Source organism: Pyrus communis, chromosome 8 (assembly GCF_041283825.1).
Source record: "Pyrus communis isolate YQ-2024b chromosome 8, ASM4128382v1, whole genome shotgun sequence".
Lineage (NCBI taxonomy): Eukaryota > Viridiplantae > Streptophyta > Magnoliopsida > Rosales > Rosaceae > Pyrus > Pyrus communis.
In genome coordinates, this window is record NC_142572.1 from 15685778 (window position 1) to 15706523 (window position 20746).

The following is a 20746-nucleotide window of genomic DNA, read 5'->3' on the forward strand; positions in this document are numbered from 1 at the left end:
AAAGCAAGAAAAAGGATCATTTAGCAAACCACAGCAAAGTTGGGAAAAAAAAAGCAAGTAAAATTACGTAGGTGCACCTACGTCGCACAAAGTTGGGAAAAAAAGCTATAAAGCATTCTTGGTTTGGCGCCAAAATCTTGCACGACGCACAAAACGTCCCGCAAACGGCATTTGCGCAACGAAGGCATGCGTCGCGCAAAGTTGTTTTGCGCGACGTAGGTGCACTTGCGTCGCGCAAAGTTGGGAAAAAAAGCGGTAAAGCATTCTTGGTTTGGCGCTAAAATCTTGTACGACGCACAAACATACTTTGCGCGACGAAATTTCCTGCATCGCATAAGTTTCCGTCGCTCAAACATGTTTTTGTACTAGTGCCAGATGGCGTAGAATGTGATTGATCCTCCAAATATAATTTTGCACATACAAATTTACCCATGCCTAGGGCAGAACCATACTTACAGAATTCACTCGACCACTATGGATTGCGATTTGAGTCGCGCAACCCGAAACGCTAAGCACATACCTCCCAGTTCGCCGGCGTTCGTGTCCTAGGTCGGCGACGACCAGATGAGAAGCAATAGATTGGAGCGCAATTTCATGGACAGGGGCAGGGGGGATAGGACGGTTCTGCAACCGAGGCCTTCTCCAGATCAATCATTTTTATTTTCCCCTTTTTATTATCAAATTCTATTTTATTATATAATGGCCTTTTTTTTAGATGAGTGATTATGGAGAATATACGGTGAAAAAAAATAAAAAGATGGAGAGGGCGCAATTTTATTCACCACCATAACTAGGTTTATGCTCATTATACACCTCATCATGTGTAACGTGTCTTTTCACCTTAGTTTATGATGGTGAATAAAAATGCTCCTAGATTGAGAAGATAAAGACTTAAAAAAAAAAAAAAAAAAAAAAATCAAGGATAAGCATAATAATATAATATTCATTATCATATGTATTTCGATCATTTTACACAACCACAACACTTTTATTTAAACATTTATCAAATACTTGTACATTGTTTTTTGTGCTATAAACACTTTTACAACTAAAGTTTACCAAACAGTCAACTACTTTATTTTACAAAGATTTACTCCCAGCACAATACAAATGTTTATTCTCACAGCACACCAAAGACAATTTTTTTTAAGCACAACAGTACCAAACTAGTCCTAAGTGGGGGTTGAGATTGGCATGAAGGCTCCATGAAATCCATATGGAACTCTACAGGGCAATGTAATTTTGGCAACAGGCTCACTGAAAAACTTCTTTGTATCGATCACATAAGCCTAAAAAAATCGTTAAGTTATACTAATTGGTTAGCACTTCAAGGCATATAAATGTGAATCAATCTAAAGAAAGTAACGAAATTTCTTAAAAGACTTCAAATATTATTATAGAATATAGACTGATCGACTTACTTGAGATGTGTTGGTATCTTCATTGTGAACAAAAGTGATAACCCATCCATCATCTTCTTCAAGACCCCTTTGTTTTGGGACAAAAAAAGCTCCAGTGCAAAAGCTATTCTCCTCAAACATGGGAGTTTCCACCTTTATTGCCTCTTCTAATTGGCCTTCACTTCTCTAGTAATCCATGAAATAAAGGAATAAAGAATGTAAGTCACGTATTCATGCATAAAATTGTAGGAGAAGAATTATAATGAAAACCTGTACAGGCCTATTTGATTATACCAAAGAAACATCAGCTGGTTCTTCAAAGTGTAGCTTGGCTAGACCATTGTATTTGAGCACGCCTGAAAGACATGTAGCCATAGAAGAGACATTAATGGTCTGAGAAAAGCAATTTAGAGAGTACAATGAATTTATTTTTGGGAAAGATTAACCCTAATTACCTGAGGCAGAGCTTGCGGCGGAATCAACCACTTGGGCGTAGCCATATCTATTTCTTACCGGAAAAAGCTCCGTTGATCATGGGAAAATCCATGCAAAACCTTTTTCCAGTGAGATATCTCTCACTGACTTCGCCACTTTGCATGCTTAATCTCCATTCATAAGCATGAGAAAATAAGTTTTCATAGTCAACTGGTGAGATATTATCATGATCATTTTCTTTACTTGGACTTGTAGGCTTAAATTTTCTTGGCGGCCACCCAAATTGATTCAATGCATTGTCCGGTCCTGGTATAACTGAGTCCAGCGCTTTACAACCCCACACTACAACCTGCTCATCCCACAAACAAAAATTAGTTTCCAAATGCGGTTTGGTTTGCAAATTAAATAGAAGTCTACTGATTATTATGGGCGATGCTTTAGAAGTCTACTGACTATATATTATGGGCAATGTTTTATACAAATAGCAATTATTGGGTTATTATTCCTCCAAGAAGATAGTGAATTTTCTAATAAAATTGCTAATTTGTTTAAGTTACCTCTTCCCCATCTTCAAAACTATTGATGATGTGAAATGCGCAACTGGGTTCAACTTTAAACCAGAGGATTGAATCTGCCTCGCCATAGCGTGGCATCACACCGATTCGTGCATATCCTTCATGATTGTACTCTACTAATCTGCATATCAAAGCCAGCACATCAAGCAATATATATAAAACATTGCATGCATGTTTTCATGGGGATATAATCAGAATGTGTAGAGTGGAACCATGAAGGATGCATCACTTACCGGCCTCCGTTAATGAGTCTGTTTATGTCCAAAAATCCATGATTATATTATACCTACAAGAAAAGTAAGCATGATTTTCAGTTAATTAAGTGGCAAAAGCTTGGCTTATAGATTAACCAAAAATAACCACTTGCTTTAATACCTCTCTGTGACCCCTAATTCATGGGAAAAAGATGCTCTTGTTGAGTTTGAGATCCACTTTGTGAATTAGTTCCTTTCCATCAGCTGAGCAAGGGGAAAATATATCACATCGGAATTTCTGAATGTCCTGTTATTTTTTAAGTCCTAGATTATTTCTAAATGATATTCATGAATGCGCTATGCTATTGCTACACACTTATTCACACTCTCTGATGCAGATGAGTCTCACATATTGTGATAGATCTGTCTATGTTTGAGAGTTTAAGCAAGGCAATACCTGAAATTATTCCAATTTCCACATACAGTTTTACTGCATCAACTCCAAAAATGACCAGCTCCTCTGAGCCTGGAGCTCTCTGGAACATTGAAAAGAAAACAAACGAGAACTAAGTATGTGACAAAAGCGAGACATTAGTGTATAATTTAAAGTGAAAATTAAGGGCTATATATAGCTCACACACAAACACACGCGCGCGCACACACGTGCGCGCGCGCGCACACACACACCTTTGGGTGGGTGGTAAAAGGTCTTTTCCAAGCTCCAGAGATATCCCAATTGTCCAAAGTTTCTAGTGTAATGATGTCAATCTCTTGAGGTATGTGATTTTCTTCTATGGAGTAGAACTTCCCCGAATGCTCGAAAAAATTCGTGTTGCTCAAATACTTGTTCGCTTTACCAAACCTCAACTGGAAGAAACATCACAAACTAATAAGAACAAACTTATAACTATCAGGGTTCTATATATACGTACTTTAAGTTGATAGATGGGAAAAAGCCTAATATGAAAGAGATATAGAAGGTACTGGTTTTGAAATGAACTACGTCAATAAGCTAACGTGCCTACCAAATTGAGGAGGAAAGCGGACAAAATAGCCCGCGAATCGCCGCTAAAGGTGTCTGTTGTTGTACCGGACAGTCCAGCCTCCATCACTAACGTCGCCACCACTACTAAAATATAAAGCATGTAGCATGCCTTCTCCTTCAACCCATACGTGACTTGACCTTCCAAACACAGATCTTGTCGATTTCAATCCTCCAAATAGAGGGTTTGGCCCTACATAATATAAACTGAAAATCAGACCGAAAAACAAATATGTAAATTGAAAAAATTAACGCCATGCATGGACATGCACAAAAATAATTTAAACAGTTGAGAGGTCACCAATTAGCTCCGATCCCCAGTTGTTTAGTGATGGAGTGGTACGGGAGCATCTAGCAATAAAATTCCCTTCTGATTTCGTAAATCATATTTTAGCAAAGTTCCTTCTTCTAGCAAAAATACAATTTGGACCAGTACTGTGTTGAACTGACACTACGCCACAACACTACATCTACCATTGACCACAGACATTTGAAGTTCGTGGTAAATAATTATTATAACAACGGGTATAAACAAACCCGTGGTTGAAATGGTTAAAATAACAACGTGCATTTAAAGCCCGTTGTAATTTAGCTAAATATTACCACGAGGAAAGCCCGTGGTTGCAAAAAGTTTTAACAATAGTGCCTTTTTAATTTTACGACGGCTTGTAATTGTTATCTTTGTAATTTAAATTTTTTATTTTTTAATCAACTAGTATCTCTAATCTCTAATATTAGAATTAGAAAGCCATAAATCAAGTTTGGTGTCTTAAGGCTTCACCAAAAATAATTAGAATAAAAAACCCCTTAAACAAAAAAACCCAAAACTGGCTGAAAATAATAGAATCAAATTATCATGGGTAATTTTGTCATAAAAAATAAAAAATAAAACATTTTTTTTTAAAAAAGGACTAAATAAAATGTATTAAAGCCATGTGGGTTAAGCGTGTAAAGGGAAGGAGTTTTGCAGAAAAGAGATAACCGCCGATCGTGGGATTCAAATCCAAAATTACCTCCACGTTCTACAAAGTTTTCCATCAGTTCAGGTTCTTTTCTTACTCAATTTATCAGGAGTGAATGATACCCATTACTACCTCTTCCAATTATGGTCCACACAGCAATCCAAGAACAGGGTAGAGGGATTGAAAACGCATGCAGGGAGTACTTGTTTAATTTTCATTTGGGTTTTTCTCTCAAGTTATTTATAATTTTTTTTATTGTTGTTCGCTGCAGAAACGTAAAGCAAGCAAAGTCAAGAGAGTAAATTTGTTTACACAACTTTTGTGTGCTTTTGAAATTATTCTCAGATTTTATTTTTTGTTTATGAATCATGACAGGTGTTTTAGAATCAAAATTGTGTTATGTGAACATGACAAATATCTCTCAAAAAGGTATATTCTTCCCCCCCCCCCCCCCCCTTCTCTCTCCCTACGTGTTGCTTTTCTGTCACTCTTGCTCATAATAATTTCATATATAGCTTATTCGGTCTATAATCTTGTAAGATTAATTTCATATTTATTCTTTTTAGTTCAGTTATTGATCATGATAAGTTGCGGCACTACAACTTCAATATTTTCTCATATGCTACTTGTCCCTGCAGGTACAAAAACATGCAAACTACAGACTATCCTTCCACCCAGCCTTCCTAAAAGTTACGTTAGGTTGTTGGTTCATTTACTTTCAAGTTTGGATAAATAGGTGCTCATTATTTTTATTTTATCCACTAATTTAAATTGCAAATTGATCCACTAATTTACGGTTTCTATGTAATCGTGCATAGATAAAGAAGAGCGAGGACAAGGGAGAATGGGGAGATCTGCAGTAATTGACAAGGAGTCTTTCCCTTTGTTTTTCCGTTGTCTTATGGTATGGATCCCCTTATTTAATTTTATGTTTTTTCTTTACATGAGCAATTTGAAGAAATTAAAATGTCCTCATTTGGTGTACGTGGTCTTGATTTCTAAGCTTTATATTTTTCCTTGTTTGTCTCATAGGTGGTTGGTGGGTCTAATTCATGAGGGTTTATAATTCAAATATCAACTACAACCACCTGCAAATTTAAAGTGTGATTGGCTTACAGGAGATGTGTGTCTTCTTGAAGAAACGATTGCAGAGAAGATGAATATCATTGGAGGACTAAGGTTGGAACTAGGACTTGAGTTTTGTTTTAGAGTGTGAAGCAAAGTCTCTACATATTTTGGTGATTTGGTATATTTCTTAATATAACTACTCATTTTGTTGTTAATTTTAGTGTAATATTTGAATATATGAACTTTAATAAAGTTAAATTTGCAATTTTGTATATAAATATCTTTATATATATATATATATATATATTTTTTTTTTTTAATTTATTAAATCATTTTTAAGTTTTTTTACTTTTCAAAATTTTTTTTATAACAAGCATTAGCCGTGATCAATTTGTAATCCACAATGGGCATAGCACGTGGTGTTAGATCCCAATCTACTACGGGCACAATCCGCGGTTACATTGCATTTAACAACGTGCATAGTCCGTGGTAGAAACAAAGACTTTTTATCACATCCAGAATACTAACGGGCATAATGCCCGTGGTAGATTGCAATTTATCACGGGCATCCACCGTGATAAATGAGCTTTTTTCTTCTAGTGTGATAATTAACTCAATTAAGTACAAGTCCAACTAAAGAAAATGTTTAAGAAAAAACTCATATTTGACAACTTAGTTGGATTAGTATATATAATATAATATGTATCGTAACTTAATTAGTTTGCCGAGTGTGTGGGACCATAAATTTTGGATCCTTGACACATGGCATTCTAGGTGGCGAGAATGAATGGAATGACCATCGCCCATGATTCTCGGACTATCGAGCTAGTAAGATTTCCTAGTCACAATAGAAGTAAGGTACCACGATGGAGGGACATATTCCAAAATGTGTAGTCAGACTGTTAGACAACATCAGTCGGACTATACTAAGTCTGTAACCTATATTACTTGTCTCCCATGCAAGTAAGGAAACCCTAATTCATGTCAAATTAAGATATCTTATGGATTAAGCAACGGAATCATAATTCTAGGAGGATTGAATATCTATCCTAGATTCCCTCCTAGATAGTCTCACGATTTAATAGGATTACTTCTCAAGATTTCTATAAATACCCTAGTTTGGGTATTTATCAGGGGACTATTCTTTGATCTCCAAGGATCTCTCTTGCACACCTAAGCCAAGTCTCCTTCGTCAATGGTTCATGATGTTGCACGCATCACACCTTTCCTCCTATATAACTACACCCATAATGTGATTTTTCAATCAACCTCATTCACTCATCGCCGGAGTTCATTTGTAATTTCAACTGAAATTCATCCTTCAAAACCATATTACATCCCGAATACGATGAAATAGGATGAACGAATTGAGACATTATTTTACAAATTCATAATTATCTTGAATACATTAACTATTTTTTTTCAATCTCCTAGAAGGGATAAAAGAAACATCTTGTTCTTGTTGACATGTGGCTCAATATAAATCTTAGTCAATTACTTTGTATCGGTTAACCTTGTTTTTCTCTCCATCACAAACTTGTTTATGGCTTTACGTATTAGAAGGGAAACCATTTGTTTTGTAATAAAAGAAGCTCATATAGACATAATTTGTGTGAGCCAATTTGTGAGATTCTCTTTGTACATTTGTACATTTGTTATCTTAATCAGTTAATAAATTGAGAGTTATTTCTTTCATTCTATTTGTTCCATTTGGTGCTCTAGCACAACAATTGGTATAGAGCCACTAGGCTCATCCGTATCAAAGAAGGCTTCCAGAATCAATCAGAATAGGGAGGCGCGCATCCTTTGCCAGAATCACAAACTTCGCGTTTGGCAAAAACGATAGTTCAAATTGCAAAGTTTGAAGTTGAAAAGTTCGATGGAACAAATAACTTTGGTATGTGGCAATGTGTGGTTAAAGATATGTTGGCTCAACAAGATTTGGACCTAATGTTAGAAGACAAGCTGGAGGATATGGAATAAGTTGAGTGGAACAAGTTAGATCAAATGGCTTGCTCTACAATTCACTTATGTCCTACAAAACCTCAAAAGTATTTTGTCATGCGAGAAACGTCAACTAAGTCGCTATGGCAAAAATTGGAGGACAAGTACATGACAAAGAGCATCAAAAATTGCCTCCATTTGAAAAAGCAGTTGTATCGATTCGAGTACAAAGAAGGTACAAAAATGATTACACATCTCAATTCATTTAACAAATTAATCGCTGATTTGTTAAATTTAGATGAAGATGACAAGGATGAAGATAAAGCCTTGATTTTGTTAAATTCATTACCTGAGGCGTATGATCTTTTAGTTACTACTTTAATTTATGGTAAAGACACCATAAATTTTGGAGATGTGTCTAATGCATTGATGAACCATGAAGTTAGACATAAAGATAAGCAAGTCCAGAATACAACATCAGATGCTTTGTTTGTTAGAGGCAGAATGACTGAAAGACGAAGATTCAATAACAGAAAAAGATCTCAATCTAATTCACAAAATAGAAAAATATTAGACAAAGATGAATGTGCATTTTTCATACAAAGGGACATTGGATAAAAGATTGCCTTAAGTTGCAGAAGAATAACAAAAACATCAATGCTAATGTTGCCCTTAGTAATGATAAATCTAATTATGCTTTGGCTGTTACTTTTACTTGTGATTCTGATGTATGGGTTTTGGAATCTGGTTGTTCTCATCATATGTGTCCAAATTGAGATTGGTTTACTAATCTAGAAGTTGTAAAGGCGGGAACTGTTTTATTGGGTAATGATTATGCATGTGATAAAAAGGGAGTAGGAACAATTAAGTTGAAACACCATGATGACATCGTTAGAGGGTTGTCTAATGTATGGTATGCTCCTAGTTTGAAGAAAAATTTAATTTCTTTAGGTGCCTTGGAAAGTAATGGGTTTAATGTAAATATGTCAAATGGTGTTCTAAAAGTTACTAAATGTGCTTTGGTTACGATGAAAGGAATCCGAAAGCAGAATATATATTTCCTACAGGGGAAAACAGTTTTAGGTGGTGCAGCCATAATTTTTGAAAAACCAGATACTGACAACACCAAGTTATGGTATATGTGACTTGGACATGCTGGTGAAAAAACTCTTCAAGCCTTTGTGAAATAGGGACTACTGAAAGAAGCCAAAACTTGCAAGCTCGACTTCTGCGAGCATTGTGTCTTGGTTAAGCTAACTAGAGTTAAATTTGGTATTGTTCTGCATCAAACTAAAGGAATCCTAGATTATGTGCATTCAGATGTTTGGGGTCTTACCAAGACTGCATCATTGAGTAGTAAGCACTGGTTTGTAACTTTTGTTGATGAGTACTTTAGAAGAGCTTGGGTTTATACAATGAAGCACAAATATGATGTGTTAAATATTTTCTTAAACTAGAAGAAAATGGTTGAAAACCAAACTGGTAAGAAAATTAAAGTTTTGAGGTCGGATAATGGTGGTGAATACACCTATGATCCATTTTGCAGAGTTTGTAGAGAAGAAGCTATAATAAAGCATTTCACTATTCGTGCCCCAACAAAATGGAGTTGCTGAAAGGTTGAACAAAATGTTACTTGAAAAGGTTAAATATATTTTGGCTCAATTTGGTTTAAGTAAGGCATTTTGGGCAAATGCAATTACATATGCTTGTCACATTATCAATCGTTTACCTTCATCTGCAATTGAGGGTATAGCACCTATTGAGAAGTGGATTAGAAAACGAGCTTCTGATTATGATTTTCTTCATATTTTTTGTTGTCCCATTTATTTCCAACATTAACATCATCGAGATTGTCTTTAATTTGATTATTTATTACGTGTAAAATTAAATTTTTAGTGTATAGTAAGCGTGAACCTCCCACATTGATCATTTTACAGCCTTTCAATGGTTCGGGGGATGAAGAATTTTATGTGCTTGAATAATTGGTTTAGATTATTCAATGGATCATTCTTTTTTATCTTCCACACATTTTCGGTAGTTTTGTCCATTGATTTTTTAAAAAAAAGTTTTATATGATCTGACGATCGAAAATTAAGAGAAGCATGTGAGAGACCCTTATTCAAAAGGTTGACGAATTTTGGGCTAAAAGTGGTTAACAAATTTGGCTTCAACTTAGGCATTTTAGTCCCATAACTTTCATTCTGTAACCCTCACTAAGCGTTTGCACATCTAAAAGTTATCCTAAAAGAGTCTATTGTGAATTTATTTCATATTATATCTTGGATTGTGTATTTACAAGATCAAACATAGATCACTTTAGAATATCCGCCACCCAAATCAAATCACTTAAAAAACACATCAAGAAATAATAGTACTAGTGCATAATAAAATGACATATTGATTATAAAGTATTAGCCGTCGACCGAGTTTGAATCCACACCATCATGTAATGGTTCAATTCCTTTCCACTAAGCCACTTGCCAATGAAAAATCCATTAATTTATAAATATATTTAAATGCCTTCAAATCTCAATTAAATAGAGCCATCAAATTTTATGGAGTACTTGTGCATTTAGCCACCTATATAAATGACGAGGATCCTCTATGGATCTTTTTTGTAAGGATCTGGGAATCAATTAATCGTGTTCGTTTATCGTACGTCATGCAGTTAGTTTTCGTTAAGTAATATTTATATTTATTTTAAATAAAAAATTTAAAATGATTTCCAACTACATAATGTACGATAAACGAACTTTATTAATTGATTATTTCGATCCCCACAAAGAGAATTCAATAAATATCCTATTCCCTATATAAATTCGAATAACAGTATCAAGAGGTTGACTTCAACGTACTGGCATTTGCACAGGAATTACGTGCAATCCGGTTTTTGTTTGGACTTTCAAATGGTTAGCCCAATGATCATTCCGTTCATTTTCTACCATATGCCCCTCAATTTGGTTCAAAAGTCTTCCTCCTTTAGAACACGGATTCTTTAGCCCAATGTTCATTCCATTCATTTTCTACCATATACCCCTCAATTTGGTTCAAAAGTCTTCCACCTTTGGAACACGGATTCTTTAGCCCAATGTTCATTCTATTCATTTTCTTGTTCATTCCATTCATTTTCTACCATATACCCCTCAATTTGGTTCAAAAGTCTTCCACCTTTGGAACACGGATTCTTTAGCCCAATGTTCATTCCATTCATTTTCTACCATATACCCCTCAATTTGGTTCAAAAGTCTTCCACCTTTGGAACGCGGATTCTTTAGCCCAATTTTCATTCCATTCATTTTCTACCATATACCCTCAATTTGGTTCAAAAGTCTTCCACCTTTGGAACACGGATTCTCTTAGCCCAATATTCATTCCATTCATTTTCTACCATATACCCCTCAATTTGGTTCGATCACCAGTGCGCCGGCCGATGTTTGAATTCACTTGTCACAAGTCTCAAGTCTCAAGTCTCGTAAAATAGGAGAGACATCTTAATTTGGACGAATAAGTAACCATCACTTCATTAAGTGACTCATTTTAAATTTCTTCAGACTAGGGGTCAATTTGGAATTGTTGTGCTTTTTTGAAAAATTGTTTTTTACTGTGCTTTTTTTTAATAATCAGCCGTGAAATAAAGCAGATGAGTGTTTGGTTAATTGTATTTTAAAAAAGCTTTTCTAACTTCCACTATATTAGAGAGTCGGCGCGCTCCTTTAATTATACAAGGCGAATTTGAATTACATTATTACTAGCCCATTGTGAGACTAAGCTCATCTTCATCTCCCTTAGTGTAAATAATATTGTTTGTTTAAAAAAAAATTAACTAATTTGGCTTCAATTTAGACTTTTATTTTTTTTATTTTTTTATTTTTTAGGGGACTTGTGAGTCTGTGACAAGTTAGTTGCCACAACGCATATTGGTGATTGCACTAAATTGAGGAGCATAATAAGTAAGATTCTTTTTATGTAATCAAGTTTTAGTCTGAGTGACATTAAATTTTTAAAGAATTAAAATGTACACTACCATCAATGAACGTATGAAAGAATATGGTATTAGAATAAATGAAAGCTAAATGTGGGACGAAAAGAATGGAAGACTTAGAGGTCAACCTTTTGAAAGGTAACATCATGTAATTCTCTTCCGAACCCCCGCAAGTTAAGGTCTATAAATATCATCGTTATTAACGTTGCGGTGACTGGATTTTCGAAGTTATTGTTTCTGCTTCCAATGATGAATGGTTCTTCAGCAAACCTGGTGGTCATTGCAACATTAGTGTTGCTTTTTATGGGGGATAGCCTAGCAACTTGTGGACTTCTTCCTCACGGTAATTAATAATTACCTTCCTTATTTTTGAGATCTCTAAGTATTGTAAACTTTAATTGACTTTAGCTTAATTAAATTTAAGTATCCTTCACCAAATTATTGCCTTGATTTTATTTGGTACCTAATTTCTTGCTTGTGATTTGCTCATATGGTTGAAGACGGTTGCTTTGAATGTCAAAGTGATATTTTGAGCAACAAAGTAAAACCCGTTCGCCGCAGCCTTAGGCCAGTGACTGAGTTGAAGCCATCTTCACCTCATAGAAATCCAGAACCAGTTAATAGGCAATTAGATTTAGTGTAGTGTTGTAAGTTATTGGCCTAGTTTTACATTGTATTGGACTTGGGAGTCTTTGTACAAGCTACTTAGAGCTGGGTTTTATTTTTTAATTTTGTCAGTTTTTTCGTTTTCCTACGGGAGCTGAAAAAAATTGGGTTTCTTATGTTAAACAAAATTGAATATCCTTATTCAATGTTTTCATGTGATCTCTCAATTATTCAAACCTGCAAAATTAGATATCCATATCGAGTGTTTTCATATTATGTACTTCACAGTTTTTGAACGTTTTGAATAAATAATATCAAGTTAAACTAAGAGCTAAAAGAAAAACCGTATATTATCAGAATTAATGGAACAAACCAACCAACCAACCAAGAAATTAAGAACACAAAATTAAGCCATAATATTCAAGCAAAATGACCAATATATATAATTGAAAAGCAAAAGGGCATGAAAATACAAGACTCAATAGGCATGTTTATCAGTCTCTTACTTTCTCTGTTGTTTAGATTTGTCTAGATTTGTCGTAGACACATTTCTTCTTGTAGTTTATGACAAAAAAGAAAAAAATTGTATTAAGCAGAGATTTCAATCGATGGGCACACTAAACACTTAACATTGAAACACGTGCGCAAGCTCTCCTTCACATCATCACTTTACCCTAATATTTCTCTTGCGAGCAGGTTTGTAGTATTTATTTCTTCTTCTTTTTCTCGCTCTACCTTCCTTTTCTTTTTTGGTCGGATCTCCTCCGTCTTTTTCTTTGTTCGTCGGATTGATACCCTCCTCCTCCTCCTTCACATCATCACACGCCCTAATTACATCTCTCTTCCTTATTCTCTCTTTAACCACCTCTATTGCTTCCTCCAAACGCCTCTTCAGCTTACACTCCCCACACCGATACATGTCATGGGATTTTCCTACATAAACGTACAACCCCGATACCTCTACATCCTTTATCCAAATCTTATGTTGCTCAGTTTCGCAACCCCGCTTCATAATCATATCCATTATATCCTTGTGCAACTCACCATGCTCACCTGATCTTTCGATTCCAAATGACAAAACCGCATCCGAAGGAAGCTCCTCGTCAGAGCTCTTTAATTCCGTTCGGTCAAATTTGACTGGTTTCTCCTCTTGTTCATGATACTGGTCGATTAGGGTTCGACGACGGGTTCCAATATCGGCCGAGGAATGAACGTCGAAGTATGCGTGGTTGACATGGTAGTCAAACTTCACTACATACTGAACCGACGGCGAGGAAGGCTCGTAGCCACCTACGTTGTTGTAGTCAAGCGGTGTAATGTAAAAGTCCAAGCGATACGTTTCGTGATGGACTTCAATCCCTTCAATCCCTTTGACTGCCATGGCTGTACTGTTAAATGAGCAATTGTATCTCTATTCAGAAGAATTGTGTAAGCTAGGGTTTTATAGTTGTGTGGATCGGCTAACAAATATACATCGGGGACCGAAGAATTCAATTGTAATCCTACTTGTTTTAGGAAATAACTCCAGATAACAGGGGATCTAGGTTATTTTCAAACTAATCAAAATACCATCCTAATTAGTTTAAAAGTTGTTCAGTCTCCAATCTAGTTTAGGATTCTAAAAGATGTGGTAGTGGACAGCTTCATAGTTGATAGTTCATATCCCCTTGTTACTTCAACTTTGTATTATAAGAATATATAAATGGTGAACTCTTAGCTTTATTTAATTAATTAGCTTTTCATCATGCGTGTGAAAGGCTTTTTTTTAATCACGCGTGACTTACAAACACAAATGCTAACTGCAATTTATAAATTTAAAATCACGCACACTAGGTTAGACGTAACTTACAAATTTTATTTCATTTTAGACATTTTTAGTAAACAATTTTTTTGTTGGACTTAGATGCACATTAGGGCCCAATAGAGGAAGAAGATGAATTACCTACGGTCGTGAAAATTTTCACATAGCTGACATCGCAGCCCAATAGAGGGAGAAGATGAATTACCTACGGTCGTGAAAATTTTCACATAGCTGACATCGCAGCTGCGATGTAGTAGTTTTAAAATGACATTGCAATGATTTGGTCAATCCTCAGTTTCAAACAATTCGTAGCGGGCTTTAAAGCTCATTTTATTGGAAGTAAGAATTAAAAATCCCATAAAAGTTCCAAGTCATTTGCTGTAAATTTCCTTACTAATCTTCATTTTTTGAACAATTTCAACGTTTCTAAAAAGCACTTAACTTAATTGAGGGGGTAGAAACAGAAATATAGAAAATCCGTGGATTAATTTCAACTTACTTAAGCTTGAAATCAACCTTTGAACAGTTGCGAGTTGTTAATAACGTGGAAATGGAGTTCAAATGAATATTTTATGGGATGGAAAAACTTGACAACTCTGAATTTCCTTTTGCTATTGTGGCTGTTGTGGAGAAATTTGAAAGGTCATTCAAAAGATTGTGCCAAAAATATATTTCCCTTTTTGAGAAGAGGAGAATGATGCAATGCATTGGGAATAAATATATTTGAAGCTTTCGTGACTTCTCATCTCTTAAAACCTTTGCCATCTTCTCTTATGAATGGGGTTGCCTAGTAACTATAATATTTCTTCTCTTTATAATTAGATATATTCTATCTATATAGCTCATGTCCCTTTTTAAAGGGCTCTAAACCAAAAAGAGAGTGAGTTTTCTCCTCCTTAAGTCAAGTGTTAGGCTTAATCGTGTTAAGCAAATTCACGAATAGGGACGTGAATAATTTCGTTGCCCATCCTTGGTTTTTTATTGCGTCAGCGAACTTCCATATGATGATCCTAATTCTCCAGATTATGAGTAATGTTACATGGACCATATCTCATTCAAATGGGAAAATTATACTTATATGTGACATTGATGAGAAATTCAGATACGCGTAGAAGTTTAGTTATTGTTTGCTTTTATGTAGTTTACCAAAATCAAAGGGTGGTTATGCACCTCCACTACCAATTATATGACGATGGGTGGCTCTACCTATGTTGATTTATATATAGTCCATGGATGTTGATGACTTCTAGGGAAGTTATAGTACATGTTTCAACTAGCTTGTTTCCGCATTTGCAGGTCCATTTGGCTTTGAGTTCTTTCTACAAGCTACTAACTACTCAAAAGTAACTGTGTTCAAGAATATTTTCAGTATACAGTAAATTAATCGGTGCAATTTTCACACACGTACGTAACTCGTATCGAATTTCCTGAGCAACAGGGGAGGGAAGACCAGGACATCATGGTTTACTGTGGCAAAATATGTAACCATCTATACTCATATCCGTTGTAAACTACGAGTATATGTTTTTATTATGCTAGCATTGTTTTGTTGGAAATAAAGGCTAAGACAAATTAGATGTGGTACCTGTACGACATATTAACAATACATTAGGATCACAGATGAATAAACTAAGAATATAAAAAAAAAAAAAAAACAACTTATCTCTTGAATTCTAAGACATTGTTGGGATTGATCTCAGGATTGTCCTCTACTCTCTACAATTAAATGCTCTTACTAGTTAAAATGGTTTAGCATTGGAATTAGGGATTGTTGTAAATTGAGAGTTTCGATATTCACTCAAATTGTAATGGTACAAGTGACCTAGACAGAATATATGTACAAGAGTAAAAGGAACCGAAACCTATGGCTCCTTAATTTACTCCTAGACCTAAACAGCTAGATACAATCCCTTGAAATAAGGGCAACAGATAACAAGAAGAATCCCTACAAGCTAAAAATGAGGACGCCATGCTGCACAGTGCACAGTGGGTGGATACAAGCCTTAACTTTAGGTGACATTTTCCTTCCAATACTTCCCCTCAAGTTGGATCAAAGGGATTGATTGATCCAAGCTTGAACAATATGCATTGAAATGCAGCGAAAGACAACCGTTCGGTAAAAATATCAGCAAGCTGATCATGGCTTCGGGTGTAGTATGTGTGGATGACTTTGGACTGAACTTGTGCGCGAACATAATGACAGTCAACCTCTATATGTTTCATGCGTTTGTGAAAAACTAGATTTGATGCAATGTGCATCGTGGCCTGATTATCACAGTACATAGGCATTGGTTGACAATGGGAGAAGCCTAAATCCAGGAGAAGACCCTTGAGCCAATTATGTTCGCAGGCTGTAAAGGCCATGGCGCGATACTCAACCTCGGCACTGGACCTTGCAACAACGCTTTGCTTCTTGCTTTTCCAGGTTACCAAATTACCTCCCACAAAGGTGCAGAAACCAGTGGTGGATTTACGATCAATGAAGTTACCTGCCCAATCAGCATCGGTATATCCAGAAATCTGTGTATGTCCATGATTTCTTATTAATATTCCGCGTCCAACAGAGCCCTTTAAATAACGAAGGATGCGATGAACAATTTTGAGATGAACCATGGTTGGAGAATGCATGAATGGGCTAACAATACTCACAGCATAAGAGATGTCAGGACGTGTAATGGTCAGGTAGATGAGTTTGCCAACCATTCTCTGATAGTAGCTCAGATTAGTAACTTGATCACTATGAGGTTCCAGCTTGAGATTGGTATCCAAAGGTGTTCGAGCTGGCTTACAATCTGTCATTTCAGCTTCTTGAAGAAGATCAAGAACATATTTGCGCTGATTGAGGAACAAACCTTTACGAGACTGTGCCATTTCAATTCCCAAAAAATATTTGAGATTGCCAAGATCTTTAATGGCAAATTTGTTGCTGAGATATTTTTTGATGGAGGTGATTTCTGAAACGTTATCACCTGTCACAATAAGATCATCCATATATATAATCACCACCAATTTTCCCGCTAAGCTAGTTCGAACAAACATTGAGGAATCAACATGACTCCTACGAAACCCAACTTGTTCAAGAACAAAACTAAGCTTAGCGTACCAAGCTCGAGGAGACCGTTTTAGGCCATAGATTGCTTTGTGAAGTTTGCACACTAAATCTGTGTCATTGGATTGAGAATAACCTAGAGGAAGTTTCATATAAACCTCTTCTTCAAGATCACCATGCAAGAAGGCATTCTTGACATCCATTTGAAAAAGAGGCCATGCATGATTAATGGCAACTGACAACAACACCCTAACTAAGTTCATTTTTGCAATCGGAGCAAATGTTTCCTTATAATCTACACCATAAGTTTAAGTGAACCCACGAGCCACCAAGTGTGCTTTGTGTCTCTCAATGGTGCCATCTGAATTAAACTTGGTCTTGTAGACCCAACAGCTTCCCACTGCTTTCTTACCCTTGGGAAGCTTGACAACCGTCCACGTGCCATTCTCATGGAGAGCTTGAAGTTCATCGGCCATGGCTTTTCTGCACTCAACATGGAGATTAGCCTCTTAAAAAGTTTGTGGCTCACAGACCCCAGTGATAGTACTTAAAAACACAGCATAAGTAGGTGAGAATTGATTATAATCATTGAAATTCGTCAAGGGATACTTGTCTGTATAGGTTACATAATCAAGTAACCTAGGTGGCGGGTGCCTTTCTCGAGCAAGATTGCGACGGACAACCTGGGGTTGATCTGAGGAATGAACTATTGAAGAAACCTCAGGATTTGAACTGGTGGTACTAATAGGAGTGGCGGGAACCTCAAGTGTTTCTTGTGCATTGGTGACATCTTGCATTTGTTGGGATATTGGCAATGCAGGAGCACTAGGAAAAAAAGTTGGCTCATCACAACCAGAGTATGACATAGGAAAGAGGTCACGCAGATGCTCCCCTTGTCGAGAATAGTTTATAGGTTGTGAGAAATAGGGAGTGCCTTCATCAAACTTGACATCCCTTGAAACCACCAGTTTTTGAGTTGTGGGGTTGTAGCATCGATACCCCTTCTGCGTGGATGAGTAGCTTAAGAACACACATTTTGCAGCTCTAGGATCTAATTTGTCGTAGTTGAGAGCTTGAATATGAACAAAGCATGTACACTCAAAAACCCTCAAATGCTCCAAATTGATTTTTCTTCCTTTCAAGACTTCGTAGGGTGATTTGAAGTCCAAAACTTTACTAGGTAATCTATTAATAAGATAAGTGGCTGTGAGCACTCCTTGGGACCAAAACTTCTTTGGGACATTCATATTGAACATAAGTGCTCTAGTTTTCTCAAGAAGATCCCTATTCTTCCTTTCAGCTATCCCATTTTGTTAGGGTGTTCCAACACAACTTGTTTGGTGTAGAATGCCATGCATGCTCAAGTATTGTGACATGTTATGGGACATATACTCGGTGCCGTTGTCTGATCTTAAAACATGAATGTGTAAGAAAATTAAGTGGTGACAAATTTATGAAAGTCTTTAAAAACATTCACAACTTCACTTTTAAGTTTCAAAAGATACAACCAAGTGATCCTTGTGAAATCATCCACAAAGGTTACAAAATATTTGTATCCATCAAAGGATTCCAAAATGGGTCCCCAAATATCAGAATGCACGATTTCAAAAGGATTACTAGCTCTTGACATAAAGTAAGAAAATGGTAACCTAGCAAACTTAGATAAGTGACAAACATCACAAGGGTTTGTAATTTTACATAGGTTTGGGAACAAAGTGGACAAAACTCTTCCAGAGGGATGCGCTAGTCGCTGGTGCCAAAGTTGTTGTTCTTGTGCTATACTTGAATTAACTTCAAAAACTTTGGGAACTTGGGTGTCTTTGGGTAAATAGTAGAGACCATTTATAAAGAAACCCTCACTAATCGTCTTCTTGGTGGCTAGATCCTGAAAAATAACATTGTGAGGAGAGAAGATAGCAAGAACTGAAGCACCAGACTCTAGGTTGTTAGAGATCAAATTCACTTTTCCCTTTCCTAGAATTGAAGCACCCTTGCCATTGGCAACAGATACATGAGAAAGACTTGGCAGTTTTTGAAAATCATGCAAGGTTGTAAATTTATTTGTCATATGATTAGTGGCACCTAAATCTATAATCCAATAATCATGCATACTACCAACTTTGAGAGCAATTGAAAATGAGTTCAAGATACTTGAGATGTCTCTTGATGGTATGCGTTCATTTTCAGCCAAAAAACCTGTAAATTGCCCGAGTAGTGCGGCCTGATTGTTGTCACCATGGTTGATTGTCCCTTCATAGTCACTACTTCCTTGTTTCTTGTGAAGAAATGCTGCAAATTCATTGATTAATGCAGTTGAATTGGAAGTGAAGCTTGATATCCCATCTGTAGACGAGGAGACTGCATAATCTTCATGGTTTGCATGATCTGCATGGCTTGCATGGTTGGCTTTGAAAGGAGAATTATGAGAGAATTTTGAGGGGCCCTTCTGATCTCGTGGCAACTTTGGTCTTAATTCCGGATGTAGAATCCAACACCAGTCCCTTGAATGTCCACCCACATTACAATAGCTGCACTTTAAGTCTCTTTTTCCCTTGTAGCTCTTTTCCTCGACACCATTATGATTAGAAGCATAGGCCCTGACTTCTAGCATATTAGGCTTGGCTTCTATGTTCATGACCTTTTTGCGCAACTCCTCTGATTGAATAGTAGCACAAATACTAGAGAATGAGGGCAGATCAGGATTCATTAAAATATGGCTTCGAAGATCTTCGAACTTAGAACTTAGACTTACCAAAAGCTGGAAGATTTTGTCTTCCTCAGCCCTCTTCATTAACACCGTAGCATCAATGGTGTGAGGACGATAAACATTCAATTCATTCCACATGGTTGTTATCTTCCTAAGATGTTGCATGAAGGATTGTCCTTCCTGCTGCAAGCCAGAAATATCTTTCTTCAGGTGGAAAACACGAGCTGAGTTGTTATGGTTTCCATACATTTCTTTGAGATTCTTCCAAAGATGCATGGATGACTCAGCATAATTGAAAATCTCAGCAATTTTTCGCACCATTGAGTTGAGCAGCCACGACATAACAAGTTGGTCCTTGCACAACCAAGCACCGTAGCTTGAAGAAGAGATTTCAAGCATTGGAACGGCACCATTGACATAGCCAAGTTTAGACCTTCCTCCTAGAGCTAATGTAACGGCCCTTTCCCAAGGAAGATAATTAAACTCGTTTAAAAGCATTGAACTAAGATGTTGGTTTGGATTAACCTCAACATCAGAAAAAACTGAAAGTATAGAAACATGGGAACTGTCTCCTTCAATGTTTATAGAACTTTCTTTAGCCATGGTTGTGGAATGAAGAACAATTTAGAGAACTATCAGAAAGATATACAAAGACAGGCCTATTAGGGTCACTGCTCTGATACCATGTTGTAAATTGAGAGTTTCGATATCCACTCAAATCGTAATGGTACAAGTGACCTAGACAGAATATATGTACAAGAGTAAAAGGAACCAAACCCTATGGCTCTTTAATTTACTCCTAGACCTAAACAGCTTGATACAATCCCTTGAAATAAGGGAAACAGATAACAAGAAGAATCCCTACAAGCTAAAAAGGAGGACGCCATGCCCTGAACACTGATGCCATGGTGCACAGTGCACAGTGGGTGGATACAAGCCTTAACTTTAGGTGACCTTTTTCTTCCAATAGGGATGAATTGT

General features: G+C 36.4%; 1 protein-coding gene and 1 pseudogene across 1 annotated transcript; both read right to left on the reverse strand.

The window, feature by feature from the left end:
• Positions 1 to 1172: 1172 nt before the first annotated feature.
• Positions 1173 to 4684, reverse strand: LOC148695181 (carotenoid 9,10(9',10')-cleavage dioxygenase-like; annotated as a pseudogene).
• A 12682-nt stretch (positions 4685 to 17366) lies between these two features.
• On the reverse strand, positions 17367 to 20368 carry LOC148695182 (uncharacterized). The gene is made up of 3 exons (XM_088698320.1): positions 18841 to 20368; positions 17668 to 18130; positions 17367 to 17541 (listed from the first exon to the last, which is right to left on the reverse strand). The coding sequence occupies exons 1-3, from the start codon at positions 20366 to 20368 to the stop codon at positions 17367 to 17369; spliced, it is 2166 nt and encodes a 721-aa protein (XP_088554446.1).
• Between the last annotated feature and the right edge of the window lie 378 nt (positions 20369 to 20746).